Here is a 20,703-nt window from a genome sequence, read left to right on the forward strand (position 1 = left end):
GCAGTACAGACCCCAGCAGAGGCAGACTTTGGGAAATCAGGCAATGTCTCTCCCCTTTCCTTGCCTGTATAACTAACGTGCTGAGAGTTGAGCCCTCCCCTAGGGACAGAACAATACGGGATAGATCTAAGCCACTACCGATAGATCAGGATGTCAGGTTCCTGAGGGGGATGTAAACCTCCAAGATGCTCCTGTCTAACCTGTCTACTATATTAACGGGGTGTCTGTTGCTTGTTTCTAGTGGGGTTTCTTTCGGCTGGTTGCTTTGTGAAACGCCTCTTTCCCTGATGCACCAAGCACTGCTCGGACTCGGGGAGCGGTGAGGGTGTGTCTGGGGTGGAGGCGGCAATGCGGGTGAATGATCCCCGGCGCCTCTTTAGGTACCCACAGTCGCTCCCCTCCCACGCGTGTCTCTACACAAATACACCCAGGCCCCGAACTCAGCCTCCTCTCTCCCGCTAACCTCCCCCTGGCTCCAGCCCGAAATATCGAGTCTGGCTTCCCCAGCCCGCACCCCAAAAGTAGCTGTTTCTTTAACGACCCGAAATAGCGCGCGGCTCCTTTAACTGCGGACAGGGCGCTGGGTCCCACTCCCCGTTCATGCCAGACCCGGGCACCGTCACAGCCCTTCCGCGAGGTGCGCACGGGACACCCGGGGCAGCTGTGTCGGGGACGGGGGTGGGGATGCTGGGGGGGTGGCTCTCAAAGTGCCCCGCCCCCATTTCTACGTTCAAGCACATTTTCTTTGAAAACCACCAGGCACCTTCCAACCTCCCTGAAGGCGGATCGTGCTAATGAGTCCACACCACAACGGAGAACCAACGAGAGGGTTTAAACCTGATCAGTTCCTCTCCCAGCGGCTAGGACCAGGCCTCCCTTGCTCGTTTCCTGCACTGTCAGATCTCAGCAACAGCTGACGACACTTCCCTTCTAGTCTGTGGGGTAGCGGAGGGAAAACCCCGCCGCTCTGAGGGACTCCCCGGCTGCACGTTTGAGGTTGTAGATCCGAGGCGTATTTCAAAAGGGCAATATTCAAATTGCGCGCCGCCTTCATAAACGAACGCGCAAAGGGTCCTTCTGTTTCGTTGGCTCTGCAGGTGCTGTTTGTCTAATCTGTGCCTTCCACACACTCTACGGACATGTGTCTAGACGCGGCCGTAAATGCACCCGCGTGTTGATGTGTCTATAACGATACAGATATTAATACGCACGCACCAAAATACAGCAAAACCCAGCGATGTTCTAGGTACATAAGCCCCCACTATGGATTCATGCAAGTAGCGACTCTTTTCCCGAATCGTATTTCCTATTTTGCATCTAACGTAACGCACCTTCCTCCGCAGTTTATCGCACCCGTTTTTGTAAAGCGTGCCACGTAAAAGCGATCCCCTCAAAGGAAAGCAAAAACCTGCCTCTGTTAGCCTGTTATATATATATATATATCTGTATTACTGGCTTGAGGCGCACTCAGAGAGAAAACAAAGAGACCTGTTTTCCAACACACATTTCTTCTGCAAAGCCCCAAGCCAAGCACCCTCCTAGAAGAGGCGGGGGGTGAGGAACTGGGGTGGGGCGTTTCTTTCTCAAAACGCGGCTACATTCGCGCTGCTCTTTGACCCTTCGGACATAAATCACAAGCCGCTTTGGTGCAATTTAGGAACCTCGACAAACCGGATTCTCTCCGGCCACTTTGTGGGGGCCGGCGAAGTGCTGCTAGCTCGGGGCTCTACATTCAGACCTGGACACGTTTGAGACCGATTTTTTTCCCATTCCCCTTCGATTTTAGCAGCAAAACCAGCCCCTGCAAGAACCGCTTCCTACGAACAACCTGGCGCCCGCTAGTTATTTACTCGCTGGGTTTTTAATGAGAGCTGCGAGGACTGAACATTGCAATTTTTAAAATAGGAAATGGAGAGACTCCTGTGGGGATTGGGAATTTTTAAAAAAGGGAAAAAATACGATCTGACGTTTTCCAATCTGCGAGCAGCGATGCACTGTATCTTGTTTGCAAGACAACCCGTCAGTCCCCTCAAGTCATCGCTGTGTGCTGCTGACAGCTCATCCCCCCAAAAAGGGACGTGGATTTATAAAGGATGGTCTCTGTGGCTGGGGGGGGGGCGGAATCCGCTGTTGTTAAGCAAACTGATCGCAGATAAATTACATTTTAAAATCCAAACGGGAAGGAAGCTCAGAACCCGTTTACATGTGAGTTGCACGGACGTGGGGAACATTTCCTGCACAGGCCACTGTGAGAAATATCCAGAGTCAAGCTATGGACCATGTATATTTCATGCGGCGGCGGATCTTCGGAGCAGGGACCTGTCTCTGATTCCCCTTCGCCGTCTATTTTTAAAGCAAAAATCCCGAAAAACGGAGACAATGCGCCCTTGTCTTTGTTCAAACGGCATCAGGCCCCGGGGTTTTAAAGGGGATTTCCCCGTTCAGCAACGCTCCTGAGATAACCACAGAAAAGGTGTTCAAACAATATTCCGTCCGGCGAGTGCCATGTCTTTTTTCAAGGAAATTATGATGATTTTTAAATAACGGGTGGAATAAAGTCACGGGTGGGGTTTTTTTTAAAGTGCATTAAAATAAAGTCAAATCCTTCCAACGGACAATATGTAAAAGCCACACGGGCCAGTCCACCCCCTTTGCCCCCTTCCGCCCAAAGTTACGCGTCAAGTTATTCCTGGTCTGAGAAAAATATTAACTCCACCGCTAAATTAAGAAAGGAGCAGTTCCAGGAGCAATGGCCCGTCCCAAGGTACTCACGCCACCACTGCCAGAAATACAGCGCCTCTTCCAGCCGCCCCGCGCCAATTCCCCGGGGCTGCTGCTAGGGAACGCGTCTGTATCTGACTGTGCATGTGCCCAGGGCCGGACTGGTAAGGGACACGGTGCGTTTCTCGTCAAATGTTGGGGGGATTTGAGTTGTTTTTTACCTGGCCAGATTGTCTGATCAGCTGCTGCTTTGGCCTGGCGGTGGTTGGGCTCTTTCCCTTTGGGGAGAAATACCGGGCGGGCAGAAAGAGGGAGGACGATATGGAAGGGCTGCCAGGGGCGATATTTTAAATATTATTATGCAGCTAGTTCCCTACTTTATGCTTCTGCCACCATTTTGTTCCCGCAGCTGGGAAGGCTGCAAAATGGTGGAGCCCTGCCCAGCCCAAGGCCCAGGCCCCAGCGGAGTTGGGGTCAGGCACCTCCGGGAGAGCGGGGCTCGGCTGCGGCGCCTTTTCTCTTGCTCTGGAAGAGGGAGGCCGCAGACTGAGTCCCCTCTGGTGCAGAAGGACCCTCGCACGCTCCTTCCCCAGCCTAAGCCCCGCGCGTGGGGGGACCCGGCCTGCCAGACACGCGAGCCCAGGGCCCCTGGCTGTGGCTTAGCGCTGGGGTGTCAATCAAGGCCAGGGAGGGAGATGGAGACACTTGCTGACCTCAGGCTGACCCCAGCGGGCTCGAACCCCAGCTTCCGAGCCCGGCCTGGCCCGCGCGAACTGCGAACTCCCCTGCGCCCTGCCCCGCCGCCGGAACCCAGCTCTGCTCGCTCCGCGCCCGCAGGGCAAAGCCCGGTGCAGCCGGCTCACCCGCTGCTAGGAGCGCCGGGGACGACGGCCCCTTCCCCTGCCCTGCAGCTGCCGGGGGGCGGCCCGTGTTCCAAGGAGGGTGAGGGATACAGGGCCCCGCTCACCCGACCGCCATGTGCCCCCTTGGACTCTGCTGCCCCCACCCCAAGATGGGATGGCAGCCAGGGACCCCTCCCCAATCACTCCCGAGTCTCCCCCCACCCGCAGGAGGAACCGGGGGCAATAACTAACCACCCTCCTGGTCTTCCCTAACAATCAGGTGTTCATGTGTTAAACTTGAACCAGGTGTTACTGATCCCCGGTTTGGGCACGGGGAAACTGAGGCACAGGGATAGCAGGCACCTCATGGTTACATAATGACAGCAAAGGGACCCGGGCTAGAACCTAGGACTCCTGACCCAACTCTCTCTCCGTGCAGAGCTAGAGAGACCCCGGGAGTCCCGCCTGGGGCCGCCTACAGCCAGGCACCAAAGCAGTGGCAGCCTAAAAGGCTTTAGGAAGTGGGGCACCATTCTTCCCCCAAAGGCAGCGAGTATCTCTGCCCCCGCCCCAATAGCGAATAGTTGGGGGGAAACAGGGAAGGGCAGGACTGAGATGCCGCCCTCTCTTGCTCACCACCTCCAGCCGCTTACAGAGAAAGATTCCGAGTCCCCATGTCACTATGTTACCCGGTTAAGTTACACAACTGTTGCTAGAGACTGTGTGTGTATATATAGCCACAGCGTGCTGTGTGTGCCTGTAATGCCTGCACACACCAACCGAACCAGATATAGATACGGGTCACTTATGGACACCCACACCTCGTATGTATGTACACACACGTCAGTTTCTGTGTATACACACACTACACAAACGCATGGCAACATATGGCTAAATATATTTAGTTACTTTGCATGCGTGCCCTACAGACACATTTATGGCGACGTATATTTTGTTTCGGTGTATATACACACTGGTTGCATACACGTTGGGCAATATAGGGTTATAAATACGTTTAGTTTCCGTGTATAAATGCGCTGCGTACACATTTAGCAATGCGTGGGGATGTATATTTTGTTTCTGTGTCTACACGCACTACATGCTATTTAGCAATATCTGGCGATGTATATTCGTCCGGGTCTATATACACTACGTGCACATTTAGAAATAGATAGCGATATATAGCTCGTTTTTAGAGTCTCTGTACATTACATACACGGTTGGCAATACATGTGATATACATCTCGTTTCTTTGTATCCACGCACGACATACACATTTAGCAATATATGGCGAGATATACTTTGCTGCTTTGTATATCTACACTAAATACACATCTGGCCATATATGGCTACATATATATTTCGTTTCTGTGGACACACGCGCTACATGCACATCCAGAAATAATTGGTTTCCGTGTGGACACGCACTCCATACACGTTTGGCGATATGTGCAGGCTTCTCAGAATCCGAATTGAACGTCGTGATCATTATCACAGACATTACTGAGGTTTATTTTTAAGCATTTTGTTTATTTGTGTCCATTTAAATGCTCACAGTTGCGGGGAGGGGGAATTATGGGAGCGGTCAGACAATAATTATTTAATGACCAGAAATGGTGAGATTCAAAGAGTGAAAGATTTATAACCAATAACACACGAATTGTCAGTATCACCGGCCAACATGCAAAGCAAATAAGTTTAACTGAAAATCGAGTAAGTTCCCAAGCAGCCTTTGTCTCACTTTGCCTAGCTGTAATTTATTATTATTACTGAGGGGAATATTTTTCCTTTGGTTTGAATGTCTGCGGTGAAAACTGGACTTTTACTGACATTTGCTGACAAAAATTCGTCCTTCCAAGCCTAATATATGGTGATATATATATAGAGAGAGTTTCTGTGTATAAATACACATACAGCAATATATGGTGACAGATCTCTATATTCAGACACACGTCTCTTCATATACACGCGTATTTTTATACTTTACTGCCTATATGATATACACACGCACAAACACTATTTATCCTTAAACATACACGCCCATATTTACAAACATATCCATGTGCACCTGCTATATATATATCTCACAGATAGCCACACACGTCTATGACTCGAAGTGTTACCGCCTGGGCACATGCTGTTTTTGCATAGATACACAGTAAATGTAGAGGTACAGATAATCCCAAACGGAGGTTCAGCCGGAGATACGTATAGATAGAGCCCCGCACGCCTCACTGAACGAAATCTAAAGCTGCAAACCCCGAACTTTTCGCCATGTCGGCAGCAGTTTGTGCACCATTCTTAGCCGTTCTTTTTATCTGAGTAATTTCACGCAAATGAGCTGATCTAAAAGGAAAATCTGTGGTACAAGCGGATCTTGCTGAAATGTGCAGGGTCTCCGCAGAACAGATGCTATTGTCAAATGGGGTCAACATTATGTCACCCCACAAGGTACAAGCCAAAGCGGAGAGAAAAATTAGAAACGTCCGAGGCCTTTTCTAACGTGACTCGCAATCGCTTTGGGTACGGAGAAATATCTGAATCTCTCCTACTTTCCCAGGCTGCTCGGGCCAAGGGGAAAATGTGGCCGCTTCACCCGGATCTATCTATCTATCTATCTATCTATCTATCTATCTATCTATCTATCTATCTATCTATCTATCTATCCCCATAAACCCCCTCTATCTATCTATCTATCTATCTATCTATCTATCCCCATACACCCCCTCTATCTATCTATCTATCTATCTATCTATCTATCTATCTATCCATCCCCATAAACCCCATCTATCTATCTATCTATCTATCTATCTATCTATCTATCTATCTATCTATCTATCTATCTATCTATCTATCTATCTCCATCCACCCCCTCTATCTATCTATCTCCATCCATCCCATCTATCTATCTATCTAACCCATCAACAAACAAACACAACAAATAGGTTCGCGTGATTTCCTTTTTAAAAATAGATTTCTCTATAAAAGCCCCTATATTTCCGAAGGGAATCTTAAAATGCAAGACAGCGCAGTTCTTGGAACCTGTTTATAATTCTGCATGGAGGGTTGACTAAAAAACAAATCAGCCTTGGAGGGGAAATACAAAAATCCCCGCGGAAGGGAGCGGGACTGGGATATTTCTGGGTGTATAAAGGGAAAGAAGAGGAGGGATGTTTCGAATTTCTTGTCTGCCCAGAATGTTTCTTTCCTCCACTGCAATGCTCCCTCCAAAGCTGTTAACCCCGCTGCCATATTAATTTAAAAACCAGGCAAACAACAAAATCGAGGCTTTCGACAATAAATCTGGTTGCAGAGGGGGGTTTCCCTCCCTACGCGGACCCGCTGTTTTCTAGCCATTACGCGATTGTTATTTTGAATAAACAGTCACACAGAGAGACTGAAACGTCTCTGGGGGCTGGATGCTCAGCGTCTACACCGCTCGCCCTCCCCCCCCCCACGCGGAAATCTCGGGGTCTCAGGACAAGGCCCTCGCTGGGGGATTTCTCTGCTCGAACCCCTCGGTGCCGAGAGGCGTCGATTGAACAAACGATTGAAAGGATCCCGGGGAGGGATGGGTGGGTTTATTTCTTTATTTATTTCCCTGGAGCAAGTGCTATTAAAAAAACCCTCTTAACTCGATGATGCTTCCATGACGCTTTTTTCCTGCGACAAAGGTTTAAAACCCAAAGCAGCCCCCTGGGATCCTCCCCCCCCCCGTGTGTTTATTTCGGGGAGAGGGGTCCCCTTCCCCCACCAGAGCTGAATGCATCGCAGAGACCGACCGTTTAAACGAGAAGACGATAAAAACGAGGGGCTGGGGCAGAAAGGCTCGGGGGGGGGTCACCCCCCATCCCTTTTCCGCACCCCCCCCCCCGCACAGCACAGCCCTCTGCCGAATACACGCACCCAGTCTCCCAAATCTCTCAATGAAGCCCCACGGGAGCTGGGAGGGAGGGAGGAAGGGGGATGCCGGGCGGAACAGGGGGAAGGGGCAGCGGACAAGCAGGGACCCCCACCCCCAGTCACCATCGTCCCTTTTGCTTTGGTCCTTCGTGGGCAAGGGAGGCGACTGGAAAGGGGCCGGGAGGGGCGCAGTTCGCCTGCCCTGTACCAAAGCCACACGCCGCTTTCCCCTTCCGGGCCGCCTTCGGCCTGGGGGCGAGGGGGCGCTGGGATGGGGAGGGAGCGGACAGGCCCCGGGGCAGGGAACGAGCCGGGTTGGGGGTATTATTGTTGGGGGGGATCGGTGCTGTTCCGGGGGGAAGGGAGCGGGGCTCGAGGCGCTCTATATGCGGCGGATGGGTGGACAGGGGTAGGATGGAGTGTAGGGATGGGGGTGCAGGGGTGGGATGAGGTGCAGGGGTGGGAATGGAAGTGGTATCGGAGTGGGAAATACTGGGGGCGAGATGGGGTTGCAGGGGATGGGGTACAGGAGATGAGGTTGCAGGGGTGGGATGGGTTGCAGGGGATGGGGGTCCAGGAGATGAGGTTGCAGGGCTGGGATGGGTTGCAGGAGATGAGGGTGCAAGGGATGGGATGGGGTTGCAGGGGTGGGTTGCAGGGGATGGGGTTTCAGGTTATGGGGGTACAGGAGATGAGGTTGCAGTGGATGGGGTGGGGTGCAGGGGATGGGAGTACAGGGGATCGGGGTACAGGAGATGAGGTTGCAGGGGTGGGATGGGTTGCAGGAGATGAGGTTGCAGGAGATGGGGTACAGGAGATGAGGTTGCAGGGGTGGGATGGGTTGCAGGAGTTGGGGGTATAGGGGATCGGGGTACAGAAGATGAGGTTGCAGGGGTGGGATGGGGTTGCACGGGCTGGGTTGCAGGGGATGGGGGTACAGGAGATGAGGTTGCAGTGGATGGGGTGGGGTGCAGGGGATGGGGGTACAGGGGATCGGGGTACAGGAGATGAGGTTGCAGGGCTGGGATGGGTTGCAGGGGATGGGGTTGCAGGAGATGAGGTTGCAGGGCTGGGATGGGTTGCAGGGGATGGGGTTGCAGGAGATGAGGTTGCAGGGGGTGGGATGAGTTGCAGTGGATGGGGTGGGGTGCAGGGACTGGGGGTATAGGGGATCGGGGTACAGGAGATGAGGTTGCAGGGGTGGGACGGGGTTGCACAGGCTGGGTTGCACGGGCTGGGTTGCAGGGGATGCGCCCTAAGCATCGGCTGGGGGCCGGCCCGCGCTCCCCCCTTACCTCGCACCAGGATCCGGCGGCAGTAATCCGCTTCTCCTCCCCCGGACTGGCTGTCGCTCTCCGGGACGCACTCCTGGGACGAGCCGGGACTGGCCGCCGAGGTTCCCGGGACGTCCTTGAGTCCGAGTCCGCCGCCGGCTCCACGCAGCGCGGTCTCCAGCTCCCGCCGGGCACCGCTCTTCCCCCGGGCGCGCTCCGGGGCGCCCGGCTCCCCCAGCAGCAGGGGGCTTCTGCCGGCCTGGGCACCGCCATCGCTCATGCCTGTGGCCGCCGCGGAGGGATCAAACATCAAGAGACAGAGAGCGGGGCGCGGGGGGGGGGACTGTCCTCCTGCCCCCCAAGACCAGGCGGGGATCAGCGCCCTGGCTCCTGCCGGCGGCAGCCCCGGGGTGCAGCTAAGGAGCCCTCCCCCAGGGCGAGCACCATGGTCGGGAAGACCCAGCGAGGTCCCCCCGGTTCCCTCCTGGCTCTCTCTCGCCCTACTCACGGAGCCTTTCCCCCCGGGCTGCGGGGCAGGCTCGATCCATTTAAACAGCCCCTTCCCCGGACCTCCCTTCTGCTCCCCCCTCCAGGGGAAAAAAAAACCCCAAGACCAAATTTCAATGCAGGAGTCAAGAAATGCCGGTGCCCGCCGGGCGCCTGGGGCAGAGGCGGGTGGGAGAAGAGTTAAAAACTTTGACAGTCCTGGTCCTTTCTCACGTCCCGCCTCCCCCCTCCCCCCAGCCCAGCACCCCTCTTCCTGCAAACTTCAAGAGCAGAGCCTGCCTCCCGCGCGGACCGCTCCTTCCGTGTCTCCTGTCTCTCGTGTCTCTCTCTGATGAGCAAAAACCGAGGAGCGATGTGTCTCGCCAAGCCCTGCCTGCCAGCCAGCCGGGCCGGCCTTCCGCCGCTGATTCGCGTGCCCAGCGATCGCGCCTGCTTTGGGGAGGTGGGTGGATTTGGGTTGGGGGGGGGTTGGGGAGGGAGTGAGGAAAGGGGGGGTTAATTAAAATAGTCCGGGATGTTTTTCAGACGCCCCCTCCTTCTCTCCATCTCTCATCCCCCGGCCGACAAAGACGCGAATAACCAATCATCAGCGGTAACCGAAGGACGGAGAAAGCCTGCTTCCACCTGCGGCTCGCAGCAGCGAGACCGAGCCCGCCCGCTCTCCCCGGGGAAGCAGGAGAGTGAGCCGGCCGAGGGATGGGAGTAAAGCAGCAGTTTGAAACTGACTGCTCGCCACACACGTAATTTCCTGCCGCAGCCTCCCTGGCTATTGATTGGCAAACAAAGAGTCCCTGTGCTTTGCCCCCCTCGGCAGGCGAACCCCCTTCGGCTCCTTTCCCAGGGAGCTGGGCAGGGCCGGGCTATAAAAGCCCAGGGCGCACGGGGCATTGTCAGGGGGTGATTTGGGGAGGAAGAGCGGGAGAGGAACAAAAGGCCACGGGCTGGTCAGTCACTTCACTGGGTCCTTCGCGGGCCGCTAGCCCGGTGGCAGGTGGGCGCTCAGTGCAGGGGGAGGCGGACAGAGCCTTGGCGAGCCTGGGCTCCCAGATTGCTGAACGAGCAGCAAACACATTAACACACACACTGGTGTAGGCGGAGGCGTGGCGTGGGCTGCGTTGGAAAACAGACCCAGCTCTTTAGTTTTATAAGCACAATTTGTTTTAAAACAAGGTACGTGACCGGGGTATTCTTGTTTGTTTGTTTGATTGGATTTTGCATATAGACTATTATAGAATTGCCCGCCCCCGGACAGAGTCCCCTCTCCCCCATCGCTGATCCAAGCGGGCCATTGTTCGCCCCTCTCCTAAGGGGAGTATTTTTGGTAAATGTTTGTGATTGTTGTGATTGAGCCTGTCTGGTGCGGACACGCCAGAGTGATTCCTGGAGTTGTCAATTCCCCTGTTCAGCTCTGGTCACTGAGTGCTACAGAAACCCCCGGCTCTGGACCGGGCCATGTTCTCCTCTCCTTAGAGCTCGTGTCTCCATTTTGGGGGGGCTACCGAGGCCTTTATTATTGAACGTAGATGTGGGGGCGATTAGCCTCCGGAGCCCGGCAGTTAGGAACACACACGGAAGGGTTGTTTTTTATTTGCAATCACAGATGCTCATTGCCGAGACACAATGGCTTTCTGCCGCTGCCCCGATGGAAGTCCCACCCTGGGTCACCCCTGTTTAGACGCCCGCGAGTTCCTAACAGTGTTGGGGGCAGACGGCGGAAAGGGGCAGCAAACCAAAGCCCAGCTGAGATCTTAGTTCACCAAGGCACTCAGTGTTCCCCAGCCTCCCTTCATTTTCTGTACAGTCCCACTGACTTCCCCGAAATCTCCCAGCAACTCGTGTAAACGACCGAGTGATTCAGAAAAGGGCACCTGCAATTGACCGCCAGATCTTGACTGGTTCTGATCCGGTGCCTGATTGATTCTTGTCACCCTGCGATAGTTCTGAAACTTTGCCCTAACCTACTTTGATGGTTCCAAAATGTTAATCGATTCAACCATTTCGCTTCCTTCTCGCTCACTGCTACTTGGCTTGCACAGCGCCCTAGTCCTACAGTTTATATAGACCGCAGAAAAAAGAACGTGGGAATTATTTCAGACAATGACCAGGATTTATTCGAAACAAAACCGAATACCCAAGATGCGTCTTCTCTTATAACTTCCACACCATGCGGCACATTTCTGCAGCTTGACGCAAAGCAAATCAGTTCCCAAATCTTGACCGTACAACTTCCCCAAAACTGCCTCGTTCCGCCCTTTGAGGTCAGGTTAGATTGGTGCAAATCTGGAATAATCTCGTTGATTGACACCGCTATAACGGATCGCAGAATCCGTTTTATTACTGGGTTCCTAAGGATGTTTCTTTCCATTGTTTGTTACAGCCGTTTCAGAGTCTTAGTAAAAATAAAGGCGTGGGCGTTTTACATGATTTTATTGAGTTATTTTGTAAAGAAACAGCTCTCTTTATTGGCATTGTAAGATCATGCAAAATACACTGGAAAATCAGAAGCAATTTTTTCTTTTAACTCACCTTCCTTGGGTTTTTTTATTTATTTTTTTCTTTACATCATCAAGTCAACTTTAAATAAAAGACGCGGAACTGCGCAATTTAATTTGGAAAAGCCTCAAAACCGAAGTGATTTCGGTTACAATTCCTCTGGACAAAACAAATAAACCTGCTTTTAATCCAGTTGGCAACTGACCGACAGCGCTTCTCTCGCAAGCCCCAAGCTAGGAACCTTTGGGAGGTTTGCGATGAAATGTACCCGCCTTCCTTTGAAACTTCACAGGCGGCGTCTTCTGCTTAACTGGTGTCAGCACTACAGCTTGGGACGCAAAAGAATAATCTGGTTGATTTGGCTATTTTTTGTGGGGCGGGCGGTGTGTATGATGGGGTGGACATGGATTTGACTGGAATACAGATAGAGCTATCATTTAAATCCGAGCTGTATCATTTCCCACCTTAAATCCCGGGGTAGATTTCCTGTGGGAATCACCCGGATAAATAAGACTCTCTGATGTTAAATATATAGATATAGAGATAGATATGCGCCTATACGGATTCTGTGCGTGGGAAAATGAGGCCTTAGCATGTGAGAACTAGGGAGTGTGGTTAGTTTTCCACTTGAGTTCTGCCGGGAAATCTCCCGCAGGATCGGGCCCCGGATGGTGCACATTTATTGAAAAAAATACGCGGTGTTCCCCAACTTCCCCCTCCGCCCCGACAAAAACCATCTACCGACTCTGGGAGATCCAGTTCCGGTCCCTGCTCCTACCCTTCGGGGAGCTTCCCTCCTGTGTCCCTGCTGAGGTTCTTCTCCACAGCCAGCCAACCCCAGGGACGGGACGCAGAATAAAGTGAAGTGGAGGGGGGCTGGGCCCTTACTGGAGGTCTGCTGGGGAAAGGATGTTTCCTTAGACAAGGGTGCAGAGCCTGAAGCAGCGAGTCCATCCCCACCACCTCCGCCTTTCTCCCTTCCGGGCCCATCTGCTAGTTCCGAGGCGGCTTTGCATGGTGCGGGGTTGGTTTATTTCAGGTCATAACAGAATAACAGCAAGAAAAAAAAATTGGTAACAAACTCCCCCCGCCCCCTTCTGCATAGGAGTCTCTGCAGATAGTCGCTGCGACAGGGAACCAGTCAGGTTTCGGGTGGAGCAGTGGTTCCCAAACTGGGGTTCATGAAATGTTACAGGGGGGTCTCTGGAAAAAATCCCTAATGGCGGACAGAGCCGCCCCTAGGGACCCCTGGCAGCTCGGGCTGGAGTCCCTGGACTTCCACGAGCTGAGCCGATCAAAGCCAACATCTCTGTCACACTGGGGAGATTTAAACTTCAAGCCTCCCGATAAGAAATGGAAAGGGAGGTGGATATTATTTTGCTGTTTTTAAAACGAAATAGGCAGCTAGTGTTGTTAAAAGCATTAGGGACAACAAGTTTAAGCGCTGTTGTAACGCGCGTTGTTTGCCTGCGCTGCTCAAGACCTGAATGCTTGTGTAGGAGGACCTCTGAGTTGGCTTCTTAAATCCCTTCCTGCTGTTTCACATCTCATACTCCCTGATGACACATAGGAGCCTTGTCCTCTAATAGGCTTCTTCCAAGTGATACAAGCCAAGACAGTGAGATCTTGGAAGTGTTGCCGTTTTCATAATGTAATAAAAAATACTGTAATTATAAATAATAATAAATAATGTGTAGTATGAATGTCATAAAAACAAATTTTATATTTCCAAGATCGCTGCTTTTATAATTTATACTCAGTTAAAGGAGAAAATCCCTGGGAATATTCATTTTTAGGAGGGGGTTCCCCACACTTCACATTTTAGTGAAAGGGGTTCACAAGTTGTTTAAGTTTGGGAACCACTGTGCTGGAAGGACTAAAGGAAAGCACCTCCTGGGGTCTGCATTTAATGATCTGACAAATTCCTTACACCTCCCACCCCATTTCTGATCATGTTCATCTCATCATGTACCAAGGCGAGGAGTGAATTTGTAATCGCTCAAAGTCGGGAACCTGGCGAGATGTACAAACCCAGAGATCATGTCTAAACTATCCATCGTTTATTTTTTTAAAAGTAGGTGAAAATAGATTAAATTAAACTTTTTCGGGGAGTAATGATTTAAAACTAACAGGAAGGAAGAAACGTCTGAGGGCAAATTGGAATGAATCTTGTCAGCATCCGCGGTTCTGAGATGAAGATACTACATAGACATGTTGCATCTCCTTGGCAGACACGAGTTCTTGCAGCTCAGAAAAGGCACCCTCGGGAATCAAAGGAGCAGAGAATGATGGATCTCTCTCTCTCTCTCTCTCTCTCTCTCTCTCTCTCTCTCTCACACACACACACACACACACACACACACACACACACACACACACACACACACTCTGAGACAGTGGCTTTAGAGGGTGTGTTCCTTAACAGGACAGGTGAGTGGGGAAATCAAACGCAGTTTCCAGTGACATTCAGCTCTATTCCCTACGCCCCTGAGTTTGCTCAGCGAGCTGGCCTGGGTTCTGCCATTCATCGAGCCCGGCTTCCATAATCTCTTTCACCTGCTTATTTCTACGGACCTAAACGGGTTAGGAGCTAGAACACGGTGCATCTTAAAGGGGGAGAAATACGGCTTTTATTCTGATTTTTAAGTCTGGGAACTTTGAAGAAGGTCTCAATAAATCCCATAACAACCTTTACAAGGTCCCTGGGTCGATCTGTGGTGAAGACTCAGGGATAGTTCTCTGAAGATGTCCACGCAGTGTGCAGAGGCGGTCAAAAAAGCAAACAGGATGTTAGGACTCATTAAAAAGGGGATAGAGAATAAGACTGAGAATATATTATTGCCCTTATATAAATCCATGGTACGCCCACATCTCGAATACTGTGTACAGATGTGGTCTCCTCACCTCAAAAAAGATATTCTAGCACTAGAAAAGGTTCAGAAAAGGGCAACTAAAATGATTAAGGGTTTAGAGAGGGTCCCATACGAGGAAAGATTAAAGAGTCTAGGACTCTTCAGCTTAGAAAAGAGGAGACTAAGGGGGGATATGATAGAGGTCTATAAAATCATGAGTGATGTTGAGAAAGTGGATAAGGAAAAGTTATTTACTTATTCCCATAATACAAGAACTAGGGGTCACCAAATGAAATTAATAGGCAGCAGGTTTAAAACAAATAAAAGGAAGTTCTTCTTCAAGCAGCGCACAGTCAACTTGTGGAACTCCTTACCTGAGGAGGTTGTGAAGGCTAGGACTATAACAATGTTTAAAAGGGGACTGGATAAATTCATGGTGGCTAAGTCCATAAATGGCTATTAGCCAGGATGGGTAAGAATGGTGTCCCTAGCTCTGTTCGTCAGAGGATGGAGATGGATGGCAGGAGAGAGATCACTTGATCATTGCCTGTTAGTTCACTCCCTCTGGGGCACCTGGCATTGGCCACTGTCGGTGGACAGATACTGGGGTAGATGGACCTTTGGTCTGACCCTGTACGGCCTTTCTTATGTTCTTATTAAGACCCAGCGGAGGAGGGGACCGCTAGCCCAGGGCGGAGCAAAGAGAAACGAGATCCGGGGAAGTGTAACATTGAAAGGTTCATCCCAGAACTCCGTCTGCTTGGCGGAGTTTATGAAATCCCAGGTGTGGAGCAGGCGCGCTGCTGTGTCAGCAAAATAAAACAGCGACTCAAGATCAGACACTGAAATCAGCTCGGAGAGGGAGAAAGACGATGTACCTGAAAGTCCACCTCCGATTTCTAGAGTGATCCGTTTCCCCTTTGCAACTTTCGGAAGGTGTCTCCGTCACCAGAGATTTCTCGTGGCTCCACCTACAAGCCGATTCGTTTCTACGCCTGTCATTTAAAAATGATGGTGGGGAACAAAGATCAGAATCAAAATCTGGAGCGATTGAAATAAAAATGATTTCCGTTCTTGGATAAATCCAATATCAGGAGATGTGGAGGAAGCGGGGAGGGAATTAGGTTGAAATTGGCGGGTGGGGGCGGTTTCGAAATTGTACCTCGCCGACCCTCCCACCTAATCCTGAAACTCCTGACCCCACTGGGCTGGGGGGGGGGAGTGTCCCTTAAACAGAGAACGTTCCCTAGGGTCTGACAGACACTCATTGCTCAGCAAAAGGAAGGCCTGGGCGTGCATTCTAGTAATGAATTAGTATCATTACTCAGATACAAATGCAGGGCCCGATCCCTGCCCTCTTTACTCAGGCAAAAGTCCAACTGAGTGAGGAAGGAAGGATTGTCCCCCCCCCAAAAAAAAACGCCTGCACCCCACCTTTCTGATCAGCCCAAACTCTCAACAGTGTCAACAGTGTGATACTTAATGCGCCTAAACTTTTCACTTCTCTGGCGAGAGTGTGTGTGTTGGGGGGGGGGAGGCAGGGGGTTATGTGTGTGTGTTGGGAGAGGTTGTGTGAGTGTTGGGGAGGGTTGTGTGTGTGTTGGGGGGTTGTGTGTGTATTGGGGGAGGGTTGTTTGTGTGTTGGGAGAGGTTGTGTGTGTGTTGGGGAGGGTTGTGTGTGTGTTGCGGGGTTGTGTGTGTATTGTGGGAGGGTTGTTTGCATGTTAGGGGGCAGGTTGTGTGTGTGTTGGGGGTTGTGTGTGTGTTAGGGGGCAGGTTGTGTGTGTGTGTGTGTGGAGAGGGGGATATGAACTGCAAATAAACTAACAGGAAACTGCACCAGCATGGGGGGTGGGGAGGGGAGTGTCTCTGGACCTAGCTGCGGATTCCCCCAAACGCCACCTGTAGTTTGCAAATCAGCGACAAGCAGCAAACCCGGCCTCTGAAGCCCGGGAGCTCTGCGGAGGATCCAGCCCGCAGGTGCCCGGGAAAGGGGAGGGAGGGGAAGGGTGTCTAAAGCCAGAGGGCCGGGGGAGAAGAAGCGGTGAACAAGCCAAGGGAAAGTCCCGCTTCCCCTCCCCCCCCCCCATGACTTTTGGTTTATCTGTTTATCTTTCTATGTGAAATGCAGAACGTCCCCCCCCCCACCCTGCTGCTGCTGCAGGATTAATAGGGGAAGCGGGGCGGGGTGTCGGACCCCCGACCGAGGGATCTGGAGGTGACCTGCGCGCCGGGATGTGAAAAGGGCAAGGGGGGGGCGGGCCTGTCATCCCCAAGGGGGGCGGGACTCAGGGGGGCTGGGCTTGTGCAGCCTGCCTGGAAACCAGGCGCGCTCGCCCAAGGAAGATGCGTCCGGATTGATTCTTCCACCTCCGCCACTGGAACCCACCGACCTGAGCCCGGAACCTCCAGCGCGAGACACTCCCAGCCCACGAGCACAATCCGCCCCCTCACAGTGTGCAGATTTATCCCCCCCCCCCCCACACTCCTGGTTAGCCCCCGGCTCGGGGAAATGTAGATTAAACCACGCGCCAGACCAGGCCTGGCTGGGGGGGGGAGGAAATGAATCAAACTCACTTTGCTCAGATTATAAAACGTGGAAATCCCTGGACATGAATTGGGTGTAAACTTTTTCTTTTTCAAATCGGTGCATTTCCCCCTAGATTGCCCCATCGCCGACCCAAGCGCCAGATAGGCTTTATTCGGGATTTCTTCCCCAGGACGGGGACACTCAGCAACCGGAGGGCGAGGATCTTTCTCCTTCTTCAGCTCGTGTCAGGTGGCGGGCGGTGGGTTTCATTTGTTCCTACAGCGCTACAAGAAGAGGCGCGGGCCTGGGGAGCTGAAATCCCCAGGGCCTGAGCCCGTGACACGCAGTCACCAGGGCCTCCCATTCCCTGCACACCGAGGAGATAATGCCCGCCGAAGGACAGAAACACCCCCGATCCCGCCTTTCACCTCCTGACCTCCGGGCCACTGGGCACGGTCCCCGCAGAGACCCGGGGCCCGATCCCCAAGCCAGTAGGAAGGTGGCCTATTGTCGTGTGGTCAGGGGCAGCGAAATGCAGCTTCCCTAGATGCTCCCTCCGTTGGGAGAGGAAATCCCCTCTCTGCTCCCAGGGAGCAAGTACCTATAGGAGTGAGCGGGACAGATCCATATGGTTAGGCCGGCAGGGACTCCTGTGATCCTCTGCTCTGGCCTCCTGCATGGCGCAGCCTAGCGAACCTGCTCGGGACAGCGCCTGGCTGACTGAGAGCAGATCTGTTATTAACAGCCCCCGACACACACACACACCAGCCACCCTGGGTTTTAAACTGGCCCGTGATGGAGATTTCACCGGGGCCCCGGGTACGTTGTTCCGCGGCGCGGCTAATGCCCGACCCGGGTAACAATGTCACCTCGTGCACAGTCCGAATCTGTCCAACTTCAGCTTCCAGCTCTTGGATTCACCCACTCCTGGTTGTATAAAGTCAGCACAGGCAGAATCACAGGCTTGGAGGGGATCGTGGGGGTCACCCTGTCTAACCCCCGGGCTGTGCGAAGTCACCCACCCTTTCAGCACCCCTGCCACGCGGCTAGAATACACCCATCCCCGTCCGTCCTCAAACACCTCTCGCCCCTCCGCCAAGCTCCCCGCGAAGGGGGGGGGTCGGTTCTGTGTGGCCGGGGCGATCACACCCCCACAGTCCAGCCGTGCCCACAGCTCCAGCCCAGAGAGATCTCCAGCCCTGCAAGACAAGAAACCCAACACGCCCCCGGGAAAGGACGGAGCTGGCACGTGCGCATCGCTCCGGGATCCCTTGGTTGTTTAGCAAAGGGTATTTCTGGGGGCTTTGCGCCTGTAGCAAGCGGGAGGGGGAGCACAGGGTGGGGGCATCTTAACAAGGAGCTCAGAGGGCTCAGCTCGGGGAGCCGGTTCACATGTGTTATGAATGAATACGAGAGGGAGGGTGCTTGTCAGCAAGCCAGACTGGGAGCTGGAGCTCCGGGGAAAGGTAGGTGTTTCCCGCCAGGGGCCATCCTCAGTGGAGTCTGGGCTGGGGGGGGGGGCGTGTTCCGAGATTCTTCATGGTCAAGAGCAGAGAGATCCCTCCCCCCAACCCCGCCCCAGGGATTTCTCTGAGAGAGAGCGAGCGCTTATTTGCTAGACGGTGGAAAAGAAGGGGCGAGTCTGCCAGGCCCCGGGTGTGGGCGCGGTAGCAAAGGCTGGCAGTGACATGAACTAAGGGCAGCTCAGAGTGAGCACAGGGCAGAGGGTTACAGGCGCCGCTGAGCTGAAGAGGGGACAAGAGTTTGTGCCTTAGCACTTGTTGTTTGGTGTGTGAGCGGGACGGGCCTGTCTGGTGTGTGTCTGTTGTGTGTATGTCGAGTGTGTGGCTGTGCTGTGCATGGATATGTTTTATGTTCGGGCTTATGTGGTATGCACGTTGTGTGTGTATATATATGTTTTCTGTGCATATGTTGTGTGTCTGTGTATGTGTCGTGTATATGTATGGTCTCTCTGTGTGCGTTTTGTGAGTGGGTATTTGTATGTGCTGTGAATGTATGTAATTTTTTTGTTGTATGTGTTTGTAGCTGTTGTATGTGTGTTGTGCAGGTTGTGTATGCACGGATGTATGTGTATGGTTGGTGTTTGTTGTGCTGGTTGTGTGTGCATGGAAGTGTGTGTTTTTGTGTGTTGTGCACGTTGTGTGTGCATGTATGTATGTGTGTGTTGTGCAGGTGGTGTGTGCATGGGTGTATTTTGTGTGTGTTGTGCAGGTTGTGTGTGCACGGGTGTATTTTGTGTGCGTTGTGCAGGTGGTGTGTGCACGGGTGTATTTTGTGTGCGTTGTGCAGGTTGTCCGTGTGGCTGTGGTTTTGCTCTCCTAAACCTCCTGAAAACAGACCAAAGTTCCCCGCTTCCTTCCCAGAGGTTTCCCTGGGGCTCTGTGGGCCGGGTCCTGCGGAGATCGGGGCAGACACCAGAAAAGAAACGTAACTGGAGCTTGGGGAATCTGCCCCAACGACAGGAACCCCGGGGATGGGGCGGGGGGGGGGGGGTTTTGCCACAAGGACCTGCTCCAAAAACAACGCCTCTCCTCCATCCACCCCTCCTGATAAGGGATCCCCCTTTGCACAGCGCCCCGAGAGGGGACTCACCCCTGCCTGCTCGCCAGGCTTTGGCTGCGAAGAGCGGGGGAACAGGCAGCGTCCCATCTGCAAGTCCAGGAGGAAGCTGCAGGCCTCACAACCTCTCCGTGTGCATCCGTTCATTCCCCTGCAGAGCCAAAGCCCTCGTGAATGACCGATAATTTATTTCACAGGTGCACAAACCAAGCAAGATCCAGCCACTGTTTGAAATCATACTAGCCCCTTCCGCCCCACACTGTTCACGTCCCTACCAGGCGAGGGGCGTTGGGGGCTGGCTGGAGGGCAGGGTGAAACTGACAAAAGTGCCCCCTCTTTTCGCTACATGACACGCTGGGCAGAGCGCCCCAGATCTAGGGTTCGATTTTAAACAGGTCACCGCTACTACAAAACCCAACCACATTGTTCAATACATCAGCCACGCCGGGGCATTTTGATTCAAGTGCCAGGCGCCAGAGGGAAATATTTTCGTCACTAGAGGAACATACTCAATTCTCAGTGGTTCCCAGGAAGGCATGTGTTAGACAAGGATGGGGAAGGAATCTTTCTTGGGCTGTGCAGGGGCATTTTCTGTCTCCTCTGGGTATTAGTGCGGATGGGTGAGAAATTCCTTAAAAAAAATAAATAAAATAAAAAGTAAAAAACTCGTGTGATCAGGAAAAAATGGGGGTGGGGGTGGGGGGAGGAAGAAATCATTAAAGTTGTCGCCTTTGATTTAAAGTAAAATCCTTCTGGGGGTGGGACCATTGGGACCTATTGTGGCAGGGTTTATACTCCTATAACTTCGATTGATTCAACTTTGAGTTTACAAGAAAAATCCAGGCTCACAAATACGGACAAAGACACTTTGCAAAATCAAAGCAGAGAGGAGGGGAAATTCCACCTGAAGACTGAAAAGGAAGCAAACCAATCAACCCAGGATGCAGGACCACAGAGACAATAAACCCCAGTAATCTGGAACTGACTGCATTCTGGGGGGT

The 20,703-nt window shown here is 52.7% G+C and overlaps 1 protein-coding gene across 1 annotated transcript in view; it reads right to left on the minus strand.

The window, feature by feature from the left end:
- The window catches only part of VAX2 (ventral anterior homeobox 2), a 45,990-nt gene extending 36,558 nt beyond the window's left edge, over window positions 1–9,432 (minus strand). The window contains exon 1 of the mRNA XM_039541444.1: window positions 8,762–9,432. Within this exon, the coding sequence (XP_039397378.1) occupies window positions 8,762–9,050 (289 nt within the window). The 5' untranslated portion in view covers window positions 9,051–9,432. The remainder of the gene's footprint in view (window positions 1–8,761) is intronic.
- Between the last annotated feature and the right edge of the window lie 11,271 nt (window positions 9,433–20,703).

This window comes from Mauremys reevesii, linkage group 5 (assembly GCF_016161935.1).
Source record: "Mauremys reevesii isolate NIE-2019 linkage group 5, ASM1616193v1, whole genome shotgun sequence".
Taxonomy (NCBI): Eukaryota; Metazoa; Chordata; order Testudines; family Geoemydidae; genus Mauremys; species Mauremys reevesii.